Source organism: Ursus americanus, chromosome 11 (assembly GCF_024610735.1).
Source record: "Ursus americanus isolate L20-20 chromosome 11, mUrsAme1.1.p, whole genome shotgun sequence".
NCBI lineage: Eukaryota > Metazoa > Chordata > Mammalia > Carnivora > Ursidae > Ursus > Ursus americanus.
Genome location: NC_142137.1, coordinates 64,562,614 through 64,582,722, shown reverse-complemented (window position 1 = coordinate 64,582,722; position 20,109 = coordinate 64,562,614). Strand labels below are relative to the sequence as shown.

At 37.3% G+C, this 20,109-nt stretch overlaps 1 protein-coding gene across 4 annotated transcripts in view; it reads left to right on the top strand.

The window, feature by feature from the left end:
• Positions 1 to 652: 652 nt before the first annotated feature.
• TFB1M (transcription factor B1, mitochondrial) overlaps positions 653 to 20,109 on the top strand; it is a 73,986-nt gene continuing 54,529 nt past the window's right edge. For 3 of the 4 annotated variants that reach the window (XR_015726154.1, XM_087865599.1, XM_087865600.1), the window contains exons 1-2: positions 653 to 853; positions 3,698 to 3,849. Coding sequence is in view for 3 of the 4 variants with exons in the window: in XM_087865599.1 (XP_087721725.1) it covers positions 721 to 853; positions 3,698 to 3,849 (285 nt within the window). In the remaining variant the exon portion in view is untranslated. The remainder of the gene's footprint in view (positions 854 to 3,697; positions 3,850 to 20,109) is intronic. The other variant, XM_045805403.2, reaches the window with a different exon arrangement.

Here is a 20,109-nt window from a genome sequence, read left to right as displayed (position 1 = left end):
CCCGCTAGGTCATTACAGAAGTAACGGCCACCATTGATTACGGGCTTACCGTATGCCATGCATTGCACTATGTTCTGAATCTGTACACCAGGCGACTGTCCTCCTTTAGTTCCTGCAATTTTAAGGTACATGTGTCCATTTAACAGATGGAAAACTAAGGCTGAAAGAAATTAGAAACCTGCCATCCGGCACCTGCAATGCTAACGTTCTAAAAACATCCACCATAAGAGAAAATTGTTAGCAACCAATAGTTTTGCCTCTAATCATTGGCTTTCCCGCAATTATCCACAAAGGGGAATCAGACATGTCACTCCGCCAGGCGAATTCACCGCGGGGCGCTCCTGGGCTCCACGCTCCTCTGATCCGCCCCTCCGCGTTCCTGTCCAGGCCCCGCCCCGGCCCACCCCGTCTCCCCCAAGGGCCGCTCTGGCCACCGCCCACCCAGGAGAGACCCCGCCCTCCCCGATCCTCCAACCCTCAAGGGCGAAAAGCAGCGCGCACCCAGCCTGCACCGCGCTTAGCGAGACGCAGCGCATGCGCTCTGGGTGAGCCTAGATTTCCTGTCTGTCACGCGCTTCCGGCGAGTACATCCGACCAATAAGGTGGGCTCGGAGGCGGGCCTTAATGCTTCCCCGCTCCCGCCCACCCTTCCACGCCCTGAATGATTTAATAGCTGCGCGAAAAGTGCGCGGTGAGACTTGCGAGGTGCCGCGAGGCTTCATGGCTACCTCTGGGACGCTGAGCACTTTCCGTCTCCCGCCGTTGCCCACGATTCGAGAAATCATTAAATTATTCAGGCTGCAAGCAGCGAAACAGCTCTCCCAGAATTTTCTCCTGGACTTGAAGCTGACAGGTGGCTGTCTTCTCAGTGCTCCCCCACATCCCCGGGGACGTGGGCCGGGGGTTTCGCGCGGACCCTGAGGGCGGGTGTCTGGGGTCAGGCAGTGTGCAGCGGGCCTTAGGTCAGGTCCTTCTACCCGGTTTGTGCTGTAAGAACCCCGGAGCACCGCCCAGGAGAAGCGTGGAATGTGTTGTTCGCCCGTAGAATGGCGTGCTCGCGGGCGTTTGCCGTGGGCTAGTGAAGTCAGGTTGTGTAGACGCAGAGCAAACACTAGGGGAGGCAGGGGTCGCGTATCGTGAAAGGCGGCTGTGGAAATTCGAATCTCGTGTTAACTCTATAAAAGGGCACTGCTTGTGTAACTAGTTTTGCTTTTCATGCAATTTAAAGTTACCAGGATTTAAATTAGTGCGGGAAGTTTTCCAATAACATGTCGAAGAAGTTTCACTCGTGGGATTACGTTATTTAAACGTTTACTTGTTGAATCCAGAACCCTCGAGGGCGCAAATATTCAGTAAATACGTATCAGACAAGCTACTATGTGCCAGTGCCGGAGATGCACTTTGGGAGTGAACAAGGCAAAGTCTGTCCTCAAGGAGCTTACATTTTTAGAACGTTTACATTCCCACTCCTATTTTAAGTCATTACGAGGTAAAATTTATGTGCAGTAAAATTAACTAGTTTGAAGTGTAGAGTTTGATGAGTTTTGACAGAGGTATACATTGGATTAGCGGCGACCCCCATTTCTTGGTGATACTTTCTTCTAAAAGGAGGTTGCAAGAATAATATGTATTACAAATATGTCCACTAATTCACCTTTGGAATATTTACCATATTTGAGGTTTTGCTGTTTAATTCCATTTTGGCCCCTCTCGAGAAGCTGAAAAGATCAAATCATACCCAGAAAATTAATTTCCAGTTAAATGAAGTGTAGTCCACAAACCATCAATAAGATGTCTTATTTCTTGGATGTGGAGTCTTTATTCTGCTAGTAGAAATATGACTTTGGGTAAATAGCTTAACTAAGCTTTAGTTTCTCATCTGTTAATTGGAGGAAGGCCCTTACTGCAAGATCGTTAAACGGTTACCCACCTCTAAAATTCTTTAGTTCTAGTAGTAACTAGAACCAGCCTTGTCTGCCAGTAATTAGTCACATTGTGTAGGTATAAAGCACCATTCTTAAGATGGAAAATATAGGTCTTTATATTTTCAATGTAAAACAAAACTTTGTTTACAGTATCTTGTGTGAGCCTTTATTCACTCTCCGGAGTAAATTCTGGAATCTGGGTGCTATTTCCTCTTCTCTGGGAACCGAAGTGAAGGGAGATTAAAGTACTTGTCTGAGGTGAGACGCTCAGGTGGGAGCAGATGCTTCTTGGATTGACCATGCCTTTTTGATATTCATTGTATTTGAACGTGCCTGAAAAGTTTGCGGGCAGAGCCCCTGACCTCTCCACTATACTAGCTCTGCGTTAAATTCATGATGCCTGTGCTTAATGTATCAATTCTGTTCCTTCCAAAAGGCCTTGGTCTGTAGTGGAGGAAGAATTGCTTTAGAATTTACACCTGAGCTGGAGTCCCTTCTCTCCCATTTGCTTTCTAGATGACCTTGCACAAATGAAACAGTAGATAAGGAAATTAAAAAGTTCAGAGATGTTAAATTGGGATAGTAGTTCTTAATGTGTTGGAAGGATTGGAACGATTGTGAGAGGCAAAAGTGAGAAAGCATGTAAAGCACCTAAAATGAATGGTTGGTGAGCATATACTGATTCCCTCCCAGCACCAGTTAAAAGACAAAACTATTTTGGGGCGCCTGGGTGGCTCAGTTGGTTTAGTGTCCCACTCTTGATTTCTGCTCAGGTCATGATCTTGGGGTGGTGAGATTAGCCCAGCCTGGGGCTCTGCTCTCAGCAGGGAGTCTGCTTGAGATTCTCTTCCTCTTCCACTACCCCTCCCCCTCACTCTTTCTCTAAAATAAATAAATCTTAAAAAAAGACAAACTATTTTTGCATTTAAGCATACAAAAATGGTACTATATAGTCTCAGTGAACACTGCAAAGAAGTGCTGGTATGTTTTCAGTGGCTAAATTTCCACTATCCCAGGAGGCCCAGTTACTTGGATTTTAGTATCTCAGTCAATAAGACCAGCCCATTATATGTTTTTCCAGAAGTGATAATTGGTTGCAGTGAATCCTCAATAATCTTTTTCATGATTTCTTAAGGTCGCTAGCTTAAAGAAGTTGATTAATTCAAAACATTTTTTCCATATCAATCTGCATATTTGCAAAGCTTAAAACACCTCTACTAATAAGTTTAACTTTTTCCTAAAAATGACCAAGAATCTAAATTTCCGCTAGTCCTATGATCTAGGAACTTTTTGCTGTGGCCGTATTGACTAACTAGATGTCTATAGGTAAAAATGAGACTGCCAGCACTTTTTACTTTGGGATTTCAAACTAGCAGCACTGGAAATTCTGAATGTAAAACTAGTCTTACTTATTCAGATATTCAGTATTTGGCAACTCTAGAGACATGGTGCATGCTTACCTATTCAGTTTGTAGGAATTGATTGATTGGTTTGGTGGAGGAGCAGATAGAAAATACAGTATTAACTATATTTAGGTTAGGAAGTTTGTCATGATAATCCTATTTTTGTTAAGGGACTGATGATACAGGTCAACTATGATGTGGTAGTATAGTGAATGGCCACTATATGTTGGTTTAGGTTAAGAGTTAAATAATTGGACAAATACAGTATGAAGGATTAGTTGAGTAATGGTTGATAAGAATTTGTAGAGGTTATTGTTAAATTGTGTACATTGAAATTTATTAAGATAATTAAAACGTTCTTTCTTCTAGATAAAATTGTAAGGAAAGCTGGGAATCTGACAGATGCTTATGTTTATGAAGTGGGCCCTGGGCCAGGGGGAATCACAAGATCCATTCTCAATGCCAACGTTGCTGAACTTTTGGTGGTTGAAAAGGATAGTCGATTTATTCCTGGATTACAGGTAAGATACTTAAAATGTCTTTTTTAGGAGGCAAAAACCCAATTTAAATCTTGAGGCCATGATTCTTAAGCCTCAGGATATCCGAGGATTGTATAGGTTGCTCTTCAAACTGCAGATCTCCAGGCCCCATTTCAGAGATTCTAATTCCATAGTCTGGAGAGGTCTGGGAATTGCATTTCTAACAAGCATCCTAGCTTGGTCTTTTGACCACTACTTGAATAAACCTGCGTTATGCATCAGTGCTAAACAAGCTAGTTGCTTTGTGTGATCTTTTTTTAATCTAATAGCTGTGCTTGTTCTGGCTCATTCCTTCAAAAATAAGTAAATAATGCCAATCATAACTTAGTTATTGGCATGACTTACGAGAACTTCATTTAGATTCAGAAAATCATTTCTACACGCAAAACATGGGGAAAACACTTGCTTTTTTAAGAGATTAATTGTTAAGCTAAAGTGTTTGGTAAGAATTTAAGTGAAGAACTGAAGTTGTACCACTGTACGCATAGATTTAAGATGAGGTGTGAATGAAGTGATACATGCATCTTTAAAACTGTAGCTGCCATTGTTATATGGGAAATATTTGAGGGAACTGGGCATGTTGAAGGAAATTCATAGCTGTCTCTGAAAAGGTGGAGTAAAGAGGATAGCTAATTTTGATTTCTAAAAACTAATACAAATAGGTGGAAATTGAGGGAGGCGGGTGTGGATTTAAAGTAAGGAGGGACGTATATGTTTTTAAATGGTGGCAATCAGTGAAACCCATTTTATCAGGGATTTTATAAAGGGAATTCTTCACGGGGGTGGGGGGGTACTTAATGGCTGAAGGGCTTTTGTTTGATTCCTCTGTAATTCTAAAACTTTAGAAGAGCCCTTAGCCTTTGGCTTAGATGAGTAGCAGTTTATTAAATGAGTCCAACAGAATAATAAAATTATCTGCATTATTACTTTCACACAAGAGACAACTTGGTTTAAAATTGGTACAGTCTAATGCTTATATGTGCAATCATTGAAAAATGTTTCATTTCTACCAGAATGTTTGAGGAAATTTGTTTGAGAATCTAGGGCTTTCCCTTTAGGTTTTTTCCTCTAGCCCTTTCTGGACATGGGGAATACTCATCTGACTTTTTTGCATTTGAAGAGACTTCCTAACCCTCAATCTTACCATCTGCTATACGTAATTCTTTCTTATGAGGCAAGGAAGAGAACCAAATTTCTGTTCATCCCCACCTTAATTTACACGTTCTCTTTTCCTCATCTCAACTAAAGATCTTTGAAGACAGACTATTTAAAAGGCAAATACACGCTTCTCTATTCAGCTGCCCCACCAACACCCTGCACTCCTAACCCTGCCTTGTTTTGTCTCATTAGATTGATCATCTGATACACTATATTTTCTTATTTGTTGTCTATCTTACCCTTCTGGAATGTCAGTGCCAAGAGCATGGAGATTTTTGTGTGTTTTGTTCCCTGCTCTATCTCTACCACGTGTAACTGTGGCTGGTATATAATTCTTCTATAGGTGTTCAATAATTTCTTAAATGGGAAAATAAAAGATTGACTATATGTCTATGTACCTATCTAATTAACGAACTAAATGTGTCATTTAATAGTTAAAATGAATAATTGTGCAGCATTGATTATTAAAAAGTTTTGTGTTCTTTTTTCTAAATATAAAGATTTATTTTAAGGTAAATTGCTTTGTAAGAAATGTGTATTTGTCTTATCCGTTTTTGTAGAAGAAGCAAAATTAATTCTTAGTGTCTTACATTGCAGGAAAGGAATTTGCCTTAAAAAGAAATGTTGGGTACTAAAATATCAAATAGATTTCTTTTTCCTATAAAGAATGTTTCAATATGTAAAACCACTTTCATTTAGAGGTACTAAATTAATCATAAAACTGAATAAAGGCAGAAGGAGTGATCTATTTTAAGGATTCCATTTTAGTGGTTTCTAAGCTAATAAAACTACTTTTTAAAGAAATTGTAATAATTTTTAAAATGTCTTCTGGCTGAAACTACGTCATTTGTGTCTTAATCCAATTCTTATGATACCATCATGAGGCATCTTAGGGTCTTAGGGGAAAGAACATAGTGCTAACATACAGTTTTCACCATCAGCATGTTGGAAAGTAAAAAAAAAAAAGTCTCTTTTAATATGTGAACGCACTATAGGATAGTTTTGTGATAAGGAACACGGACTCCAGTGTCAGATTGCCTGGCTTTGACTTCAGGCTCTATCATTTACTGGTTATATGTCTTTGGGCAGCTAACTATGTCCTCTGTGGTTCAGTTTGCTCATAGGATTGTAGTGAGGATTAAATGAATGCCTCATACTTGGTTAAGCACTCAGTATAATTTTTGATATAAATAATTAAGTTACTGGCCCTCTGCCTTGGGCATCTGTTAATTAAGGATTGATCAGGAGACTGCTTATCTGGGCAGAGGTATAGGAGAACAGTAAAGTTATTCCTTCGGAACAGTAGAATAAAAATCCCCAGTGCCATGAAAATGTTGGAACTCTCTCCCAACAGCTCAAGTTAGCATTGGACATCTAGGGTTTCTTTCTCTTTATGTTGTAGCATTTCCTTGTGATTGTGCATTTTTAGGGTTTTATTGTTGTTAATTATTTTTTAGTTGCTTTTTGTTGTTACATTTTTATAGCTGGGCGGATTCTCTGTGCTTTGGAGGGGAGTGAGATTTTTTGGTACCTCAGGGAACTTGAGGTTTTGTTAAGTTCTTCCCCCATTTCAGAATTGGAGAGAACAACATAAGTAGTACGTTCTCCCTGAAGTAAATAATCTGGGTTCTTCATTTTTTTTTCCTGTTTGTTATTAATACATAAAATCTTTAAAACAACATAAAATCTTACTGCACGAAGTACTTTATTTTACAGCTTTATTGAGTATTATTGCTGTGCAGTTTACTGCATATGTTAAAAGTGTACAGATTACCGAATTTTGACAAATATATAATCTCCTGAAACTATCACCACAATCAAGATAATGAACATCACCTTCAAGATTCCTCATTTTCCTTTATAATCCATCCATCCCTCCTCCCCTTCCCTATCTTCAGACAACCATTGCTCTGTTTTGTCACTATAGGATATTTTCCATTTTTTAGAATTTTATACAAATGGAATCATACAGTATATGCTCTTTTTTGTCTTATGTCTTTTACTGAGCATAAATATTTAGAGAGTCATCCATGTTGGGTGTTAATCAGTAGTTTGATTTTTTTTTTTTTTATTGCTGACTTATTCCATTGTATGGATATGCCAGATTTGTAGATCCATTCACTAGTTGATGGATTTTGGGTTGTTTTCATTTTTTTGGCAATTATGTATAGAGCTATCATTAACATTCATATGCAAGCCTTTGTGTGAATATATACTTTTATTTCTCTTGAGAAAAGAATTAGATGTGGAGTGTCTGAATCTTATGGTAGGTGTATGTTAAACTTTTTGTGAAACTACCAAACTATTGGGGCACTTGGGTGGCTCAGTTGGTTGGGCATCTGCCTTCTGCTCAGGTCTTGATCCCAGGGTCCTGGGATCGAGCCCCACATCGGGCTCCCTGCTCAGCAGGGAGCCTGCTTCTTCCTCTCCCACTCCCCCTGCTTCTGTACTCCCTCATCTGTCAAATAAATAAAGAAAGTCTTTAAAAAAAAACAAAAAAAAAACTACCGAACTATTTTACAAAGTGGCTGTACCATTTAACATTCCCCCCAGCTGTGAATGAGAGTTACCTTCACTTCACACACTTGGTATGGTTAATCTTTTTAATTGTACCATCCAAATGAGCATATAGTGGTATCTTAATGTGGTTTTTATTTCCATTTTCCTAATCAGTAATATTGGACATATTTTCTTAAGATTTATTTATGTTTAGAAAGAGAGTGTGGGGGGAGGGTGGCGGGCAGAGGGAGAGGGAAAGAGGAAATCCTCAAGCAGACTGCCCACTGAGTGCAGAGCCCGAGCTAGGGCTTGATCCCAGGACCCTGAGATCATGACCTGAGCCGAAAGTAAAAGTTAGCTGCTTAACCCACCAAGCCGCCCAGGTGCCCCTGGACGTATTTTCACGTGTTTATTTGCCTTCTGTATATCATCTTTTGAGAATTGTCCAAATATTTTGAGCATTTCTTGTTTTGTCTTTGTATTTACTGTATTATAAGAAATCTTTATATTGTTTAGATACAAGTATTTTGTCAGATACATGTTTTGTAGTGCTTTCTGCTCAGATGGGACTTAACGTTTTCATTTTTGACATTTAACAGTGTCTTTCAAAGAGTAAAACCTAGTTTTAATGAAGTACAGTTTATCAATTTTTTCCTTTTGAATTTGATGCTTTTTGCATCTTATCTTAAAAAATAATTGTCAAAACAAGAATTTCCATATTTTCTTCTAGATGTTTTATAGTTTCAAGTTTTTCATGTAGGTTTATGATACAATTTTGAGATACCTTTTGTGCGTAGTGTAGGTAAGAGTAGAAGTTTGGTTTTTTTGCACCATTTATTGAAAATTTTATCTTTTCTTCATTGAATTGCCTTGATCCTGTTGTCAAAAATCAACTGGTCTTGGGGCACCTGGGTGGCTCAGTTGGTTAAGCGTCTGCCTTCAGCTCAGGTCATGATCTCAGGGTCCTGGGATTGAGCCCCGCGTCAGGCTTCCTGCTCCGCGGCAAGCCTGCTTCTCCCTCTCCTCCCTGCTTGTGCTCTCTGTCGCTATCTCTGTCTCTCGCTCTCAAATAAATAAATAAAATCTTTTTTAAAAAAATCAACTGGTCTTAGATATGGTGGTCTGTTTCTGGACTTGCAGTTGTTTCCAGTTGATATGTAGGTCTTTTTTTTTTCACCAAGACCAACCTGTATTGATTACCGACCTTACCCTTCTTTTCAAAAATTGTTTTGGCTATTCTATAAGTCCTGTGCATTTCCATATAGTTTTAAAATTAGATCATCAATTTCCTTTTTTTTTAAAGCCTGATGAGACTTGGATTGGGATTGGACTAAAACTATAGATCACTGTAAGGAGAACTCATGGCATCTTAAGCATAAGTTTCTGATCTGTAAACATGGTATGCTTCCCTGTTTATTTAGGTTTTCTTCAGTTTCTCTCAACAGTGTTTTGTAGTTGTAAGTATACAAGTCTTGCACATCTTTTGTCAAATTTACCCCTATGTCCTATTTTTTTTGATGCCATTGTACTTGGTATTGATTTTTAATTTCGATTTCCATTTGTTCGTTGCTACTGTGTAGAAACACCATCTGTTTTAAAGTGGACTTTGTATCCTGCAGCCTTGCTGTGCTCACTTCTTCATGGCTGTTCTGTAGATTTATTAGGCTTTTCTGCATGTGTTATTTCATCTGCTATAAAGACCATTTTACCTTCTCCATTTCAGTATCTTTGCCTCTATTTCTTCTTGTCTTGGCTAGAATCTCCAGTACTGTTTTGAACAGAATTAGGGGTAGACCTCCTTGCCTGTCCCTGATCTCAGGGGGAAAGCATTCAGACTTTCACCATTGAGTATGATGTTGTAGGTTTTGCCTGGATCTCCTTTTTCAGATTGAGGAAGGTCCCTCTGTTCCTATTTTGCTGAGAGGTTGTGGTGTTTTTTTTATTTTTTGTTCTTGTTTTAAATAATGGATGTTGCGTTTGCAGAAATACTTCTGAGTTTATTGAGGTAATCATGTGGCTTTTTTTTTTAATATGGTGAATTGGGGTTTTTTTGTTTTATTTTCTAATGGTAAATCAACCATCAGTGATATCCTCTCATTCCTGATATTGGTAATTTGTGGGTCTCTCTTTTTTTTCTGATCAGTCTGGCCGCATATTGGTGAACTTGTTGATCTTCTCAAAAAAGAACAACAAAAAAGCTCTTGATTGCATTAGTCTTTCTGTCTTGGGTTCTGTTTTCTATTTCATTGATTTCTGCTCTGAAATCTTTGTTATTTTGTTTCCTTGAGGTTAACTTTGTTCTTTCTATAGTTTTTAATGTGGAAGCTGAGGTGGTTTCTTTGAAGCCTTTCTTGTTTTCTTACAGGTGTCTAGTGCTATAAATATCCCTCTCAGTACAACCTGGGCAGAATCCCACAAATTTTGATAGGTTGTGTTTTCATTTTCATTCATTCATAATGAATTAAATTTACTAATTTACTTCAAAAAAATTTTTCAGATATTAGACCTAAAGAAAGACTTCTGGAAGAAGTTCAGAATTCCCATATAAACCTTCAACTCCAGTTTCCCTTTTAATTTCTTATTTGACTTGTTGGGTTACTTAGATGTATATCATTTAGCTTGTGAATTTTGGGGTTTTTCAGATATCTTTCTTTTATTAGTTTTTAATTCCATTGTGATCAGAGAACATACTTTGCATGACTTGAATAATTTTAAATTATAGTTGTTTTATGGTGTACATATGATTTGTCTTGGGAAATGTTCCTTATGCATTTGAAAAGAATATACATTCTGCTGAAAAGAATGTGTATTCCTCTGTAAGGATATGCATTCTGGTAAAAAGAATATGCATTCTTCTGTTGTTGGATGCTACAGAAATTTCAATTAGGTCAAGTTGGGGTTATTCAAGTCTTCTGTACCCTTAGTGATTTCCTACTTGTTCTGTTATTTATTAAGAGAAAGGTATTGAAGTCTCCAATTCTGACTGCAGACTTGTCTGTCTCTCCTTGCAGTTCTATCAGTTTTTCTTTCGTCTGTTTTGAAGCACTGTTATTAGGTGCATAAACATTTAGGGTTCTTATGTCTTTATGATGAATTGGTTCCTCTATCATTTTTTTTCTTTTAAGATTTATTTATTTATTTATTTGACAGAGAGACAGCAAGAGAGGGAACACAAGCAGAGGGAGTGGGAGAGGGAGAAGTGGACTTCCCACCGAGCATGGAGCCCAATGCGGGGCTCAATCCCACGAACCTGGGATCGTGACCTGAGCCAAAGGCAGATGCTTAACGACTGAGCCACCCAGGCTCCCCTGGTTCCTCTGTCATTATGAAATTATCGCCTTGATCCCTAGTGATATTCTTTCCTCTAAAATCTACCTTGATAATATAGCCATTCCAGCTTTCTTTTGATTAATGTTAAAGTGATATACTTTTTCATCCTTTTTATTTGTGTCTTTGTATTTAAAGCGGGTTTCTTGTAGGCATCTGGGTCTTGCTTTTTTCTCACCAATCTGATCATCGATGTCTTCTGTATTAGTTTTCTATAACAAATTACCACAAACACAATAGCCCTAAAATGACACAAAATTATTCTCTTACAGTTCTGGGGATAAGAAATCTAAAATGAATGTCAGTAGGGCCCTATTCCTTTTCTGGAGGCTTCAGGGAAGAATTGTTTCCTTGCCTTTTTCAGCTTCTGGAGGCCCTGGACTTCTTGCTTCTATATTTACTATTGACTTTAATCCTTCTGTGTCACTCTTACTAAGGCCCTTGTGACTGATTATGTTGGGTTCCTCGAGATAATCTAGGATAATCTCCCCATCTTCCGATCTTTAATCACATCTGCGAAGTCCTTTTTACCATGTAAGGAAACATAGTTACAGGGATTAGGATAGGAACATCGTTGTGGGGCCAGTATTCAGCCCGCTGTAATTTTTATCTATAACTCTGTTTTACTGTTTTAGTAATTTATTGAAGGTGTATGGTTATATATCTTTATCCCAATTTATCTTCAAGTAGTAAGATAGCACTTTATGTATAGCATACAAATCTTACAATAGCGTATTTGTATCTCTCCTTGCAGGCTTTTGTACTATTATCGTATATTCTACTTCTCCATGTCTTGTAAAGTTCACAATACAGTGTAATTTTTGTTTTAAAAGTCAATTCTATATTAAAGAGAATTCAATACCGTTGACTTTTGAACAGTGTGGGGGTTAGGGGTGCTGACCCCCACATAGTTGAAAACCCACATATAACTTTGGACTCCCCAGAAACTTAACTACTGAGGTCTACTGTTAACTAGAAGCCTTACCAATAACCAGTCAGTTAATGCATACTTTGTATGTAATGTGTGTTATGTACTGTATTCTTATAATAAAGTAAGCTAGAGAAAGGAAAATGTTATTTACAAACTCATAAGGAAGGGCACCTGGGTTGCTCAGTTGGTTAGGCATCTGACTCTTGGTTTCAGCTCATGTCCTCCCCACATCAGGCTCCATGCTCAGCATGGAGTCTGCTTGTTCCTCTCCCTCCGATCCTCCCCCTGTGCACGCACACACTCTCTCTCAAAATCTTTAAAAAAGAAAAAAAAAAGAATATAGTACTGTAAGAAATCTGCATGTAAGTGGACTGACCAGTACTGTTCAAACCCTGTTGTTAAAGTGTCAACTATAATAAGAAAAATTTTACATATTTACACATTTGGTTACTTTTTTGGGGGGGGTATTAAGTAGATTCCATGCCCACCATGGAGCCCAACACAGAGCTTGAACTCACGACCCTGAGATCAAGAGTTGGACGTTCAACCAACTGAGCCACTCAGGTGCCCCCCATATGGTTACTAGTTTGAGTATTCCTCATCCATATTTCCATTTAGTATTATTTTCTTTCTACCTGGAAGACTTTCTTTAGCATTTTTTGTAACTGTGGATCTGTTGGTGACAGAACTTTCAGTGTTTGTATGTCTAAAATGTGTTTTATTTTGCCTTGGTTTTTGAAAAACATACTGGCAGGGTTTTTTTCTTCTAGTAGTCAAAAAATGTTGCTCCGCCATCTTCTCATTTGCATTGTTTCTGACAAGAAATCTGTTGTCATTCTTATTTTTGCCCCTCTGCCTTTTTTCTCTGCCTCCTTTTAAGATTTACTCTCTATCACTGGTTTTGAGCAATTTTATCATGGTGCACCTTGGTGTCCTTTTCTTCATGTTTCTTTTGTGTGGGGCTCCTTGAGCTTCTTGGATCTGCAGGTTTTCCTGCATTTCCTGCTGTCCAGAGTCTGAAAATTATAGTTTCATCTATTTTGTCCATTTTTTATCTGTTTAAGCTAGAAGAATCTACCTGGTCTTTTATACTCCATCTTAGCCAGAGTAAGAAGCCCTAGGATTCCTCTTAATTATTATGTGCTTATTTCATGGAATTTTGGAGACAGTAAGTCATGATTATTGTTATTATTGCCTCTGGGTTTTATGATAGGTAAACAGTGATTATTTCTACTTGACAGGCAGGGTGGAAAGCTCACAGGATTGAGAATCTAATAGGCTGGTGTCAGATCTCAGAAACAGCACATACTAGCTTTGTGATCTTGAGTTTGCTATTGAACCAGTTTTAGCTTCAGCTTTCTCATCTGCAGCATGGGAATAATAGCTATCATTTGTGATTCTTGCAAGGATAGATGGAAATTTATGTAAAGTATGTGAAGAGCCTGCCATATTGCCAGTAGCTAGTAAATGATGCCTCTTCCCTGTCATTTTATAAAGGGATATATAAAGTTTTTAGTCATCCTGGCAAAAGGAACTGTTTTTCAACAGAGATAATAAAACTTTTAAATTCTTTTATCTCTAGCAGATTTTACAAAAGAAAAGATTGCCTGACTTTCTGTTGTGACATGATTACATACTTCACACATGTGACTTACTTGATACAGCTATAGCTATAGTTAATCAAAACTCAACAAATAAGTAAAAGGTGGCCTACAGCCAAAGTGATTTCCTAGCCCGCTACAAATTAGAAGTACAGAGATCAATGCTAGAAGCAGACCCACTGACAACAGCAAGAAGTAACAGTTATTACTGTGGCAGAAAAGCTATAAAAAGCAAACATAAAAAGTAAAAAAAAAAACAAAAAAAACACAACTCAGTAGTGAGAGATCATAACCATTGAAGCCATTACTCTACAGGCAACAGTGACCCTAGTCATCAAGAAAAGGGTGAAATTGGGTTCACTGTTCTCAGCTTAAGGAAGAGAATTGTGTGATATTGTATGGAAGGATTTCTATCTGAAAGGTTTTTTTCTTTTTTTATTTTCACAAGTTTTTTTAATTGAAGTATAATTAACATACAGTGTTAGTTTCAGGTATACAGTATAATGATCAATAATTCTGTACATTTCCCAGTGCTCATCAAGGTAAATGTACTCTTAATTCTCTTTATCTGTTTCACCTCTTCCCCCACCCAGATCCCCTCTGCAATGACTAGTTAGTTCTCTGTATTTAAGATTCTGTTTTTCTATTTTTCTCTTTTCTGTTTGTTTTGTTCTTTAAATTCCACATATAAGTGAAATCATATGGTACTTGTCTCTCTCTGACTGACTTATTTTACTTAGCATTATATTCCCTCGGTCCATCTGTGTTGCTGCAAATTTGAAGATTTCATTCTTTTTTATGCCTGAGTAATATTTCATTGTGTGTGTGTGTATATACATATATACATATGTATATATATATACACACACCACATCTTCTTTATCCATTCACCCATCCATGGACATGCGGGCTGCTTCCATATCGTGGCTATTGTAAATAATGCTGCAGTAAACAAGGGGGCGCATATATCTTTTCAAGTTAGTGTTTTAGTTTTTTGAGGTAAATACCCAGTAGTGGAATTACTGGATTTTATGGTAATTGTATTTTTAATATTTGAGGAACCTCCGTACTGTTTTCCACAGTGGCTATCCCAATTTACATTCCCACCGACAGTACATAAGGACTCCTTTTTCTCCACCTCCTCACCAACACTTATTATTTCTTGTGTTTATTTTATCCATTCTGATGGGTATAAAGGGATATGTCACTGTGGTTTTTATGTGCATTTCTCTGATTAGTGATGTTGAGCATCTTTTCATGTCTGTTGACCATCTATATGTCTTCTTTGGAAAATGTTTACTCAGGTCCTCTGCCTATTTTTTAATAGAATTATTTGGTTTTTTTGGTGTTGAGTTGTAGAAGTTCTTTATATATTTTGGATATTATGTTTGGTTGATGTTTTCTTTCACTCTGCAAAAGCTTTTTATTTTGGTTAGTCCCAGTAATTTAGTTTTTCTTGTTTCCCTTGTCTGAGGAGACATATCTAGAAAAAATATTTTTATGGCCAATGTCAAAGGAATTACTGCCTACATTTTCTTCTAGGTGTTTTGTGGTTTCAGGTCTCACATTTAGATCTTTAATCCATTTTAAGTTTATTTTTATGTATTATGTAAGAAAGTGGTAGAGTTTCGTTCTTTTGCATGTAGCTGTCCAGTTTTCCAAGCACCATTTGTTGAAGAGACCATCTTTTTCCCCATTATATATTCTTGCCTCCTTTGTCAAAGATTAATTGACCGAAGAAGCATGGTTTTATTTCTGGGCTCTCTGTTCTGCTCCATTGATCTATATGCCTGTATTTTTGCCAGTACCATACTATTTTGATTGCTATAACTTTGCAGTATGTCTGGAAATCTGGGATTGTGAAAGCTCTAGCTTTGTTCTTTTTCAAGTTTGCTTTGGTTATTTGGTGTCTTTTATGGTTCCATATAAATTTTAGGGTAATTTGTACTAGTTCTGTGAAAATTTTTGGTATTTTGATAGGGATTGCATTGAACCTGTAGATTGCTGTGGGTAGTATGGACATTTTAGTGATACTGGCTTTTCTAGTCCATGAATATGGAATATCTTTACACTTGTGTCATCAATTTTTTTCATCAGTGTTTCATAGTTTTTGGAGTATGGGTCTTTTACCTCCTTGGTTAAGTTTGTTCCTAGGTATTTTGTTATTTTGGGTGCAATTATAAATGGGATTGTTTCCTTAATTTTTCTTTCTGCTACTTCATTGTTATTCATTAAAAAATCATTCACCATGATCAAGTGGGATTTATTCCAGGAATGCAGGGGTGATTCAGTATTCGCTAATCAATCAATGTGATACCTCACATTAATAAGAGAAAGAAATAAAAAGAGAAAGAATAAAACCATGATCATCTCAATAGATGCAGAAAAAGCATTTGACAAAGTATAGCATCCATTCATGATAAAAACTCAACAAAATAGGTTTAGAGGGAACATACGTCGACATAATATTATGAAAAACTCACAGCTAATATCATGCTCAAATAGTCAAAAACTCAGAGCTTTTCCTCTAAGATCAGGAACAAGACAAAGATGTCGACTCTCGCCATTTTTATTCAACATAGTACTAGAAGTCCTAGCCACAGCAACTGGACAAGAAAAAGATATGATATGATACTATGTAACTTTGTTTTTAAGAAATGTTAACCACTGGTTGAATAGAAAGTTTACTAAATCAAATCTCAAAATCCTTGATGAGGCTGAGTAAATGAATTTCTGCTCTATGTGTTTTGTCCTGTAACAAGTTGACTTTTTGAAATCATGCTATAATCTTCACCCTAAAGAAAAGTCTATTATAACATCTTAAATTCCTTTTGAATAATAGCATTAGTCTTTTTTATGTGTTCTATAGAAGAATACAAATTTTGTTTTTCACCTGTCATATTCTGCATTATACATTCTTTCATTCTCATATAGTTTGCCTAACACTTTTGCCCAGCACTTCAACAATGTTTGGGTTCCTACTATGTAGCAGGTCAGGAAGAAGGTAATATCACCAGGCTGTGTAATTAATGATTTCGCTCACTGTACAATGCTGGTTGCCATGAGCCCCTCATGATAAGAAAGTGGCATAAAAAATACAAAATGACCAGTCAATATAGTTCTTTGTTCTCAAGGAATTTCTAGTTGTGTCTAAGTTCCAAGAGTTGCATAAATTATTTCCTCATCAGATTAGATCACCAACAAATTACCTAGGTGGACCATAGTTAACTTGCCCCCTATAGAAAAGCTATCTCTAAGACCTTGACTTAGAAGAGAGAGATGTTTTAAGTCACCAAATGAAGAATTCTCCTGCATTTGTTTCCTCATTTTTATTTTTATTTTATTTTATTTTTTTTTAAAGATTTTATTTATTTATTTGACAGAGAGACAGCCAGCGACAGAGGGAACACAAGCAGGGGGAGTGGGAGAGAAGGAAGCAGGCTCCCAGCCTCATTTTTTAAAAAGGCATTCTCCATCATTTTGTTCCCTATACCCCTTATAAAACTTAATACTAGAAAAAATCATTTTCTCTCATGGGGATTTAGTATAATTATTTCCAGTACAGACTAAGAATTCTATAATTCAGTATATAAATTGTGAGAGTTAACACCTTTAGGATTTACATACGTGCTTCTCCTTTTCATGGTTTGGTTTTCTGTTTCTTCTTTTACGGCCTTATCTAATGAATGCCTTTTACTCTAAGCTGACTTAAATCTTGTTTTGGAAGGATTTAGGATTGAAAACTAAAATAAAAATGATAGAACAATTTAAGAGTGTCTGCAAGAATACTCATTTGACTGTAATCAAGTACTTGGATTCATAGGCAGCTGTGCCTTTGAACACATTATAAGCTAACACCAACAGGGTTTTAAAGTGTAACATAGCAGTGTTCTTGAAGGTCTGTAATAGTGATCTTTCCCACCTCTCCACCATCCCCCAAATATTGTCATGATAATGAAAACATCTTTCTCTAGTGGTTGGTTAGAAAGTGTTTGTGTGTCATTGCAGAGTATCATTAGGTGTTTAAATAGTTATTGTCTGTAATCATGCTCTGATTTCACTTTGTATAGTGTTTTTTCCCCCCATAATTGCTTCAAAGACCTTCATTTAAAGCTGTGGTCACCAGTGTTCACTCCTTCTGCAGGAGGGAGTCTGAAAGCGGAAGATCAAGCTACAAAGTGGTCTTAGAAGAGGTACACATTTTAGGGGCACCTGGGTGCAGTCGTTAAGTGTCTGCCTTCGGCTCAGGTCATGATCCCAGGGTCTTGGGATCGAGCCCCACATCAGGCTCCCTGCTTAGAAGAGGAGGGATTAAAAAAAAAAAAAAAAGGTACACCTTTTAAAGGATGGGAAGATTTTGCTTTGTCATTGACTGAGACTTAAGCCTGAAGGGGAATTCAAAAGAAATAGGATAGAAATGCAACTTTAAACCTAGGAAAGAAAGGCTAATGTATGTTATATTAAGTTTTCTGGTATGCAGCTATGTGTGTTATTGTGGGAAAAAATGAACATTTCAAATGTGGTTATTGGAGCATGTATATTAATGCCAGAGAGCCAAGTTTACATTGTTTTGTTGTAGTCTTAATTACTAATTACTTTATTACTTTCTATGTATCGATATCATGAAGCCTAAGCTTTTAGTTCTTCTGCCTCTTTGTTTTTGGTATGCTAATTTGTTTTAATTATGTGAAGCATAATTATAGAAAAAAACTAAAATTCTTCATTGATAGTAAATGCTATCATTAAATACAGTTTTTATACAGTAAGAGCCTGTCCCACAGAGAGCTAGCTCCTTTTTTATTCATAGTATATTGAGGTTATTATGTTTTTGATGCTTTATTGTCTGGAACTCGTCAGATTAAGTTTTAGCAAATCTGGTAATTTAAAATAATCTGTAAGTACATTCATATCAGAGGTATGCAGTTATTTTTGCTAAACTACCATGACAAAACATACCAAACTAGATGATTCCCAAATTGAAAATGTGTAGCTTCTTACCAGTATAAGCATTTCAGCTCTGTATTTCTGAAACATTACTTATGTAGTTCTACCTGATTTATCAGTGAAATAAATCTTTGCAAGTTTCTTGACCTTACAGATTTTGGGAACCTCAAATCTGTCTTGGAGGGGAAGTTTCCAGTTTTACAGTTGGTCATTCACTTGTCAAAAATGTGAAGCACTTCCTTTGTGCTGTTATAGTTGCAAGGGACATTAAAGTAGATGAGAAATAGGTACTACCATTAAGGAGCATATGTTATTATATGGGAAAGAAGGCTCTCTATACACAATTGCAACGTACTATGTTGTAAATGCTGTAAAGAAGCATTTGCGAGGATCAGCATTAACCCAAGGGCAGGAGTAATCTACAAATTGGGTGCCTTAGTCAAGGGTCTCCTCTCTGGCTTGTGTGATGTTTCTTTCATCCTTCCTGTCAGTTGCCAGAATTAGGCAAGGGAAGGGTTAGGAGAGAAAATCAGCTTTAATTGAGCTCGAGAAGCAGGACCAAGGGATGCTCAGGGCAAAAGTTCCCTGGTTTGGAGTCAAGGGTGTCTGAGTTCCTTGAGGTAAGAAAGAGGGTCACCTCTTACTTGTAATCTACTTTAGCAAGGATGTTCTCATTGATTGCATTCACTCCTGCATTTTAAACTTTGTAAGCATCAGGGACTGCATCTGGGTTGGGTTTTTTGTTGTCATTCTTGTTGTTTTTTTAAACCAAGGACTCTAAGAATCAAGTTTTATGTTGGGTAAAGGGTTTTATGTTGGGTAAAGGGGCCCTTAATGCAATACAAATGTATAGATGGCTTAGCTTCAAGGGTCTTTTCAGTTGGGTGCCAACGCTTTAGTACTGTGAGAGCATTTCTCAAGGTATGGTGCTAATAAGGTGGATAAAATGAAGAAAAATAAGAAAGAAAAGAGTACTCCTCCCCACCCTTTTTTCTTTTTATACTTAGGCTAAAGGAAAAGAAAGGAAAGCAAATGGTTGAAAAGTAGAAATAGGCTGGGAGGTAGCTGTTGGTAAAACATGCAGGATAATTAATTCATTAGGTTGAAAGTGCCTGTGGATCAAGAATTAGTAAGATTAGGAATGTCAGGGGAGTGTCTCAGGGTGCCACATGTAGCTTGGCAATGACAAATGACTTTCTACTTTGTTTGAATCTACCGGTAGATTAGGTTGTAGCTCTTGGTAATATGTAAAATTCTTTGTATATATTTAGGCTATAAAGATTAATTGAATTAAGTTCATGTTTATGATTTACTGCTAAATAGTTCTCAATATTATAATGTCCTTAGTCTATAATTTAAAAACTTGGAGCTAGAGGAGCTCCTAGGTGGCTTAGTCAGTTAAGGTCTGCCTTCGGTTTAGGTCATAATCTCCATCCTGAGATTGAGCCCCGCATCGAGCTCCCTGCTCAGCGGGGAGTCTGTTTCTCTCTTTCTCCCTCTGCCTCTCCTCCCTGTTCATTCTCTCTCTCTCTCAAATAAATAAATAAAAATCTTAAACAAAAACAAAACTTGCATATAGGAGTTGAGTTTTTGCTAAATCTATCCAGAAATGCTAATCATTCTGGGCGTCAGAATTATGCTAATATACTATTTGTGAAATTATAAGCTATTGCTCTGCTATTGTCTTTTACCATCACTGGTCATTCATATGTGTTGGAAGTGAAACACCGTGGTTGTCTATTGCAGTAGATGTGGTAAACTCTTAGTTCATTAGTGATCACT